General features: G+C 30.8%; 1 protein-coding gene across 1 annotated transcript in view; it reads left to right on the forward strand.

The window, feature by feature from the left end:
• LOC113366899 (heterogeneous nuclear ribonucleoprotein C-like) overlaps nt 1-6,655 on the forward strand; it is a 390,018-nt gene extending 383,363 nt beyond the window's left edge. The window contains exon 5 of the mRNA XM_026608545.1: nt 6,573-6,655. Within this exon, the coding sequence (XP_026464330.1) occupies nt 6,573-6,655 (83 nt within the window). The remainder of the gene's footprint in view (nt 1-6,572) is intronic.
• Nucleotides 6,656-10,384: the final 3,729 nt, after the last annotated feature.

Here is a 10,384-nt window from a genome sequence, read left to right on the forward strand (position 1 = left end):
ATCTCTCCATGGCTTTGCCTAATTAATTAGCTTATAATTACTCGGTGAATGTAGCTCGCCTGCTACATTTCTAAAGAATTAATGTTTGAGAGCGGCTCCCAGTTATTTTTATGATGCTTTCTCACGTGAATAATCTTCTTAAAAGAGTCTTGATAATAATTATATGTCAGAAGCGTTAATGACCGTTTTCGTTAAAAAAGGAACAGGCCTGCTAATTAGGATAATTTTCATTTATTTCGAATGACGTCGACGTTTTGTTCACTGTGTATTTTAATTCAATGATCGGGATTAGGTTTTGATGATTACTCGAAAGAATATAAATATATCTGTGCTTTAGTTGAATTAATACATTCACTTATTGAAATACATTATGCAAAGAGTATTTCTTGTTACACAAAAAAGGGGCCAGAAAAGGGAGTTTTAATCATCTTGATACTTTACATGAATAAATAAAAGTTAGTACAGGGTAGTACAACGAACTAGTGGTGCACCCCGTTTCGGTTGACGCCAAGGTCTGGGACACCCTGTTTATACTATTAGCGCAAATTAATTTATTGCAACTACCTCAACCATTCGCGGCGGTTTATTCCATTTCTATGCCTAATTTTTTTCTCACACTATTCCATAATGTCAGTTATTACTTCGGTTACAGCCTGGTCTGGTAATTATACTGAATAAAACGTGAGTAATGAGAAGAAAAGAAGAAGCACTTAGAATAATGAAACCACCAGCCCTACGATGTAGAAAAGTAGGAAGCAATGTGGTAACGCCCCTAAAACTTTCTGTTACTTATTATTTAATTGTGAAAATTGAAAAGACTTTGACTTGCGCACTTTCTATAAATGACTGCCGAGACCTTTGCTGGTTTGCTAATACTTTGTTTGTTTGGCTTAGCGCTTTTCAAATGCTAATTTTAATACGGCGAAGTTTCCGGAATAGTTATCACGATGGTAATTAGTACACTAATAAGAATTGTAACAGCTTTGAAATTTAATCACATACACACACTTATATATCGATATATAGACTAGCTGACCCGGCTAATATTGTTTTCCCATGTAAATTTTTTTTTCAAAGTTTCTAGAGTGGTATAAAAAATCAAACTACAAATTTAAGGATGTAGTATATAAGTAGTATGAACATTGAGGAAATGTAAAAATGAAATAATACTAAACTTTACTTTTTAAATATAGTTAATATAATTATATTGGCAATATCAGTCAAACCATCTTTAACTAATACAAACAAACTGAAAGGTTCACTAAAATTACTATAAAGATATTTAAGAAATTTCAGTTAGGAGGGTAAAAATCTAGGGTAAAATCAAGAAATTTGGTTCTAAAAATTCAGAGAAATTTTTAGGAGTGGTTAACACTTGATAATTAAAAGTTTTGAAGTAAAATTTAGAGTTTCACAAGCTCAAGAAAATCTTGATCAATTTCAGTGAAAAACATTTACTGACTGACAGCGGGATGAACAAAATTGGTTCATAATATAGAAAAAAGTGATATGGGTGGCAGAACCTTACCACTTAAGGGTATGAAAAATAGATGTTAGTCAACTCCTAGTTTTTCTGAATGTGAATATAAAATTTCATAGAAATCTATCGAGATCTTTCGGGGAAATAAAATCACTAGCACCATTACAAAAGAATCTTATATGTAGATTTGTAGATGTGTATATAATATATACACAAGGGTTGTCCTTAATATGGACATCTCCAAATTTCCTTGCTTCCAAGGGCTAGAATGGTTCCAAATTGATAAATAACAATTCTCTGAAAGTTTTAGCTCTTAATAATAACTGTAAGATAGCGCGCACACAAAACTTTGATTGAATTGGGCTCTATCTAAAAGACAATATTAAAATCTAAAACTTTCAGAGAATTGGTTTTTATCAATTTGGAACCATTTAAGCCCTTGGGAGCAAGGAAATTCCAAAATGTCCATATTAAGGACCACCCTAGTATATATATATATATATATATATATATATATATATATATATTTCAAGAAACATATAAAATATTTTTAAAAATGCTTAAGTAATTGTGCTGTATTAACAAAGCAGAACTATCAAATATGATGTCATAGATATACTCCAATATCTTAAAAAGAATGGGAAATGTGGATCAATAATTTATTTTTGAAATGAAAAATGATAGAATATCTATTACCAAGATTATATGTTCATGGAATAATAATATGACAAAACATCAATTTTTATATAAAATAATCATTTTCCAAATAAAACCGGTTAATTCTTGAAGGATTATCTAAAATACTATTATTCTACCCTTTTATTATAGTGCTTTGTTTTCGTTCTGACGAAATCAAATCAATTATTTCTGTTTTACCCCGTCTATTATGTCGTTTAATCCTACCTGATTGTTATTTTCTTCGGCCAGTCGGTCGGACTTGACCGCATCGTGAGGACTTATTCTAACCCCAATTACCTGACTACTGCCACTCAGCAAGAAACCAAAGGGTGAAACTTTATGATAAGAGAAATTAAATCTTATACTTGGTAATAAGGTTTCAGATTATAATTATAATCATAATATCATAATTTAAACAAATTTATAGACTTTTATAAAAATGATTTTTTAAAAAAATATAATTTTACTTTCTATATTTTATTTCAAAATATTAATATAAAATTGGAAGAGAAATATTATCATTTATATAAAGAAGTTTTTATATTTCGAGCATCAGATTTGTCTTACTTTCATGTCTCCATAATGTTTACCTTCAGTAATAAAATTAAGTTATAGTTCTCCAAAGTTCATACATCTGTATAACTTTCAGAAGAATCATTTTTCCCTGAACATATGTGTCAAAGAAGCTAGTGAATAAATAGCGTCTGCAACTATACAGAGACCTCAGGCGTGATAACCTTACTGGGATTAATTAGCTGTTAAGCTTTAAAACGTATTAATTTTAATGGAGTTACTTGAGCAGAGAATGCTGGAATCGTGTTGCTGTTTCCAACACTTGCTACTTTAAATTTAATATATAGTTATATTCGATATATGTATTACATATGCGCGAATGCTTTGGGAAATTAATTATTGTTAATTTTACGAAAACTATGATTTGTTTCATTCATTAAATTTCGAGCATTAAGGTATAGACCAGGTGTTGGTACAGATGAAGTAAGGAAATTCAATTTTGTTTGCATATTTAGGTATCGAATGAATTGCACTAATAATAACGATTTTTTCTAATCTTATTCTGAAAAATGATCATTAAACTTACACATCAAATTATTATCTATTTTATAGAGATTTTACTACTCGATACGATATATGTTATAATTTCTATTAATGTCATACTAATATTTATAGTATTGTCCTGAAACTCAAATGCCCTCAAAATTGGATTTCAAAATTTTCTAAAAATTTCAAAATTGTATTCAAAATTTTAAATAAAGAAGTTCAGAGTACCAAATTTATAACATCTGTAATATTACTAAAAAATATAATAGAACTTCCCGGTCCAAAAATTATTTTTTTAAAAACGATTAAAATTTTTGAAAAAAATTTACTTAAAAAAAAAATCGGTTTTTAAGAAACTATAAATTTGATAAAAAATTACTTTTTTCGAAAAAAAAAATTCTTTATTTTGACATATTTTGGAAAATTTGACCTTTTTTTTCAAAATAATCGTACTGCTTTAACTGCATAGAGACAAAATGTCAAAGCGTCAAAAGTACGGAACCCATAGGAATGTAAACAAAATTTATACTTATTGTTAAAATCTCTATAAAATATTTGGTAATTTGATGTGCCTAAGTCTAATAATCATTTTTGACCACCAAATGGCATTTTTTCATTAGATCTCCGAAACCGCTAGACCCCTGCCTTCATAAAAATTTGATCAGTTCTTCATCTTATCAATGCAAGTAAAATGTTTTTTGAATTATTAAAATCGGTCGCTTCGTTTCCTTAAAAAATGAGTTACCATTTTTGGCACTTTTAGCCCCGTATCTTCGGAACGGATAGACCTACCTTTGCCAAAAATTTCCAGCACGTTTCCTTATTAATAGGAATCCAATGTTTTTTGAATTATTCAAATCGGTTGATCGGTGTTCCCAAAATCGTCGACGAAAATTTGTATCCGCACACACACACACACACATACATCCATTTTTTCTAAGTATGCCAAAATATTCAGAAACCTTTGAAACGTAAAGATATATGAAAATATTCATTTTCGATTTTTTTGCGATTTCTATAACTTACCCTACGGGAAGTTAAAAATAAATACTTGTTTAAAGTCCGCCAATCTTGTGTGCTCGAATAATAAGTCATTATCCGAGTTTTCTTTTCAAAATATTTTATGGAAGCAATTTGTTTAATCCGGAATACCATTTAATATTATACAATTATACCTATTCTCAAAAATTTTCCTTCAATCTTATAAGTAATACGTTTTCGACCCGAAAGAAATGACGGTCATTGCTGCATCCGACTTCGGCGTGTGTTCCGCGCCCCAGAAAGGTGCACTCCGTCAACTAGATTGATTGCGCGGTGGCGATAAGGCCCTGCCCATTGTTCGGTGAAACTGTCCAAGTGCTCGCGCAATTTTTCAATTGTTATCTTTTTCTTGTATCGGCACAAAATGAATTTACTCAATGAGGTTTTATAATAGTATGAAAGGTACGTAATACATCGAGAAATAACTCTTAACAATTACGATCATTCATGCACAGATTATATTAGTAGTTTGAAAAATTTGTTGTGCGTATTTGTATTGTGCAATACATGTACTTTATCAATTTAGGATTTTAATACTATGAATTTCATGAGTTTTAAGAAAAACCTTTGGAATTTTGCTAAATAATTTTCTATTGTAAATATAGCTATCTACTTATATATTATATCTCAATCATAATATTAGTCTATATGTGTTCTGTTCTCATAAAAGATATTGTTTGGTTGATTTAATTTTTAGTTCGATTTTAAACTAATAGTTTTATTATGCAAACGTGTATTCAATGAATTTTCAAACTAGGTATGAGTGACATTTTACCTACCATTTTATCTACCTATATGTCTGGCATACACGTGTCTATCTCTCTACATTTATTACCTGTTACATGTTTGCCTAATAACCTGTTTACTTGTCTACCTCTTTACACATTTACCAATGTATCTGATTACCAATTGGCCAGTCCACCTGTTTACTTGTATGCCTGTCTACCTATTCACCTATCTACCTGTCCAACTGTTTACCTGTTTACAAATACACCTGTTTTCCCGGTATTCGGATAAATTTATGGGTGATGACACTCTTCATCTTTTTCTGCATTAAAAAAATATGTAGTACGCATTATAGTATCGTAAATATATCCATATAATATTTATTCATAAACGAAGTGGATAGAGAAGACATTTTCTCTGGTAATCTTGATCATACAAATATAGTGGCCAGTATGTTTGATTGAAAATATAAACAGATCTCTCCAAAGATCAAGTATACATTTATGTATTATTAATTCAATTTTTTTAACAAGTTCTTTTCATGCAAAAACTTATCTTTATCAGCACCGTATAAAAATCACTTCGGCTTGAACAAACACAAGGCATAAAATACTGAAAAAATATATTATATTTTACTATATTCGTGGCTCGTCGAGTGTTAGTGTTCGCATGACGTGACAGCGTTTAGTTTTTTAATTGGAAAACTCAGCGCCCTGAGGGGCCGCGACATGCAGCCTCGATTTAAGCATGTCTGGCGCAAAACGCTGAAAATCAAATTAACTTTAAAAATCATACACTGACGGAACTGAATTATTGAATATGGACTAGTTTGATGTGTCTTTAATAGGATCTGCTACAGTATTTGATAGGTTGCACGCACGCTGTAAATGATAAAAAATTAATACTTAGTAAGTGTAAACTACATTTGCATAGGATCATATATTTTTTATGTTTATGTGTATTAATTGGACGTGCTTTTGGTATACTAATATTTAACATCCCGTAGTGTAAGTTATAGTAATCGTAATTCGAAAAGGGAAATTTTAGCATTTTTTGCGTTTTATGGCTTTCTGAACATGAGGGCATACCTTAAAGAAATTTGATGTAAGTAAAATTGATGTATGTGTGTGTGCGTGTATTTTTTTGTCAACGATTTTGAGAGCACGAATCAACTGATTTTAATGATTCAAAAAACAGTAGCTTCGAATTGTTAGTCAATTGGGTTTCGGCAAAGTCAGGTCCAGCCGTTTCTAAGATATGAGGCAAAAAGCTCTAGAAATGGCAATTTAGTTTTTGAAAAAATGAAGAGACATTTGGATGATGTAAAAATCAAATCACTTGTATTGACGGCCTATCGAAGAGTTAATTTTGTCAAAAAAATTTAAAAAATAAAACTCTAAAAAAATTAAATTACAATATAGGAAGTTTCAACACTTTGCCTTAAGAGACGATACCATGCCTCACTACTACTTAATTTATTGAAATTGTTAAATCTCCAATTAATATTACAAGAAGTTTACTTTATTTGCAATCTTAATTTTGTAAATTAATTGTTTTCAAATGTTGATTTTCTTCATTTTTATTTCAGATGTTAATATGGTTGCTGAACCAAAACCACACCAAACTGGACGTAAACGCCAAAATAATACAAAAACTGGAAATGATTGGTAAGTGAAATCTTCTTTTATTGATACTATCGTACAAGATACATATAAACGCATATATAATTGACATCATATATAAAATATTTATGAATTAAAAAATTAATTATGGATTGTCAAAGATTTAGTTTTATATATGGGTATTAAAACGGATAAAAAATTAAGTAAAATTTTGAAATTTATAAAGTTTATATATCTTGATTATATAGAAATTGATATCAGCAAATAATGATTATTATGGGTTGTTCGTGAATTTGCAATCAATTTGTAAAAACAAATGAGTATGATACAAAGCAACTCCCAAATGAAGTTTTTAATTTAACCAGACTTTTACCACGCTGGCGTCAAACTAATCACCAAAAACTGTTAATAAATTCCACTTTTTCGCATACAAAATAATTTACTTTCCATTGTCCGTCCTGGCTTGTATCGTGACAAAATCATTCACAAAACCCATATGTTTCTACGTGGAAATCATGAAGGCATAAATGAAATTTACATTTGTCGACTGACAAGTGAATTTCCCACGATCGGCAGTGTTATTTTTTCGAAGCCCCAGGGCCGCGGGCGTTCGCAATAATGAATGCGCATACATAGCGCATAGTCTGCGGCCGCCGTATAGTTCGTAGGTTGTAGCCGACCGGCGGGCGCGAATCATACGCCAATGCATTTATGCGATTGCATCATCGGACCGTATGCGCCGTTATGAATTTCGATAGATTATTCCCGAAGCCTCGGGGTTCTGGCGGTCAGCCCGGCTCACCCCCAGGGGCCCGAGTCGGTGCTGTGAAGCCGAAAGAGCTAGAGAACGATACCTTCGAATTGTTCGAGCCAGTTGAAATTGGTTGCGGATTATGGGTATAAATCTGATCATTCCAGATTAGGCGCTGACTTAGAACAATCTATTGATAATTAAGTCAATTTATAAATGACAACAAATTGATGCTTGTTAAATATAAATAAATGGCTATGTCGAACGGGGAATAAATGAGTTATATATCATAGTGTGTACGTCGAGTCAAATAGTGCAAGGCTTATAAGTTTGAGTGCACAAAATATTTGGGAAAACATCAAAGAGTGTTTCAATAAAAATGATAATGAAATTGGAAATACATGTTTAATGAATTTTATTAATCAAATGTTGGAATGGCTATTAAGTTTCTATAAAAATCCCTGAACATTCAAAAACAGTGTCGAAATAAAATTAATTAATTTGTCTATGTTAGAAGATAAATACGATAATAATATAGTAATATAGTTAATACATTCTATTGTATTAATTGCAGCATGATACTAGTTCAACATATACTAATATTCAAAAAAAAACAGAAAAATTATGATTTGTTAATAAACCATAATATCTAAGTACTAAACATTTGTTTTAGAAGTATGTGTACAATCATTGAAATTTTAACGAAATAAAAATACGTTTAACAATGTGAGGACGTATACAGGTATTTATATTAATTAACTTCAATATTCATTTACTTCACTTGAATCATTGGTAAAGTGTAGACGAACCCCGCTCTAGACAACATGACATCCTTGAGTAGAGATGTCAATTTTCACTTGAAAATCTAGCTCAAAAATATGTTTCTAATCGAAAATAGCCTGTTTCGGGCATTGCGGTTTAACGGAAATGGGAACTCTTTTTCATGAATCGATTTGGAGTTTAACTCTGCTCACGGACCTGCTATATACTAGGGCAATCCCTACACATTATTTATTTATTATACTTTACTTATATAATTATAAAATCATTAAATTTAGCAGTTTTATTTACCAGAAACGACCATATTCATATGGGTTTTTATGTAATATCTTCAATGATTCATACAATTTATATTACTAAAAATACTCAATTATGAAACAAGCTTGTGACGTAGTATTTGTCGTTACGAAATATTGAAAGTTTTTATATACATCCACACTCCAAATAAAATTTAAAAATTGGCTGTGATTTTCGTTATACTTTACTTACATGTTTATAAAATCTTAAACAACAGAAACAACTATATTAAGGTGATATTTTTAGGCCAAAACTACGACGGCAACTCGTAGTAAACGAATTGATTTTTTTATAAAGGATTACTGACTTTTTGTAGTGATTTATTATCCGATTATATGTTATATATCGTCTTATATTTTATATATACTTTTCTTTTGCTTTTAAGCCTTGTGTAAAATTATGTTAAAATTGTTTTTATAATTAACTCACTTAGTTCAAATTAGCAATTATTCAAGGCGGTACAAAATGTCGTCCTCATAATTTTTGTGAAATTGAAAATAAAAAGTTCAAAATTATATAATTATCAATAAAATATTGTGATTTTTATATCGAATGGAAAAACAACTACTGGGTTGTTTTTTTCCAACATGCCATTGTGTTATACAATGTCCCTTTTCAGCCGACTATTGTAAATTCATCAAATTTATTGAATGTCCTTTACTGGACAGTTGTAAATAAAAGAGATAATAAAAAAAATATTTTAGGCTACTTTAACCGCGTTTAGAATTTTTCATTCGAAAATTTTCTCTTTTATATTGTATTCTTTCATATAAACATTCTTGTTACATTTTCATATATTAGATGAATAGTTGCAATTTTATTAGCGAAAATTAAATTCAAACTTATATTTTTCGGAAACCCAGGACAAATATTTCTTTAGGAAAAATCCGGAACACTAGGTGGAAATCCAGGACAGTCCCGGCTAAACCGGGACGTATGGTCGCCTTAACTATATTCACTTGGATTTTTGTGTCATCTATAATACATAACATCGAAATTTATACAAATTTCATCATTCACCACTACCACAGTCATGCACAAAGCATTTATATACACCTGTCCTTCAATATAACTTTATCAGCAACAATAGTCGATCAAGAAATATTCACCAGCCTCCACTTTACTCTGAAATCTCCCTCTGTCCATGAGTTTGTGATGCTGACCGAACCCACCGACGTGTTCCAACCGCTTCTCCCTAGCTTGTGTGAATTAAATGTAAATTTTTATTGCACCGCCGCGGCAGTTCGTATGCCGACGAGGCGGACCGGTCGCCGTTCCGATGGCCAACTACGTTCCGCGTATGCGAACTCGGGCTGCATATGCGAAAATGGAACACGTGTTAGAGCATACAGTTATTACCGCAGAGATCGGGTATATGGAGATCGTTTTGGTTATGACTTTATAGTAAAATTAACATAACTTTATACTGTAATTGTCTCAAAAGAATTTGTTTGATATGAAGGGTTTGTGGTTTTAACCAATATTTAATGTTGGCGTGTATTTATTTAATATTCTGGCATCAATTTGTGTAGTTTGTGGTCATAAAAACATTCTGAATATATGAATATCATATTTGCCTAAAGTGCGTAAATCGATTTTTATACAACAAAGTTGATTCGATAATTACGTACATTGGTAATGTAAAACTACAAAATAATTTATTTTTTCTATTATCTATTGATTGAACATGGGCTCGCTCGTGGGTAAGTCGCTAAAACCACTAACCAAAGTTTGATTCCACTTTGAGCAGCCTGTTATCAAGCAGTAATGACAAAGTTTTTTGCTTGCAAATATAGATGACGATATGTTGTCAAGTGAAAATAGCCCTCATTACAGAAATTGTAATAACAATGTATGTTACAGAGATGGAACAACTGTGAATGGAACAAATGCCAACTGTCGAATAGACTAGTATTAAGTCAAATTAGCATAACACCTTATAGGACTATT

Source organism: Ctenocephalides felis, unplaced genomic scaffold (assembly GCF_003426905.1).
Source record: "Ctenocephalides felis isolate EL2017-DRISC unplaced genomic scaffold, ASM342690v1 CF-g0.4_SCAFFOLD_01170, whole genome shotgun sequence".
NCBI classification, from domain to species: domain Eukaryota; kingdom Metazoa; phylum Arthropoda; class Insecta; order Siphonaptera; family Pulicidae; genus Ctenocephalides; species Ctenocephalides felis.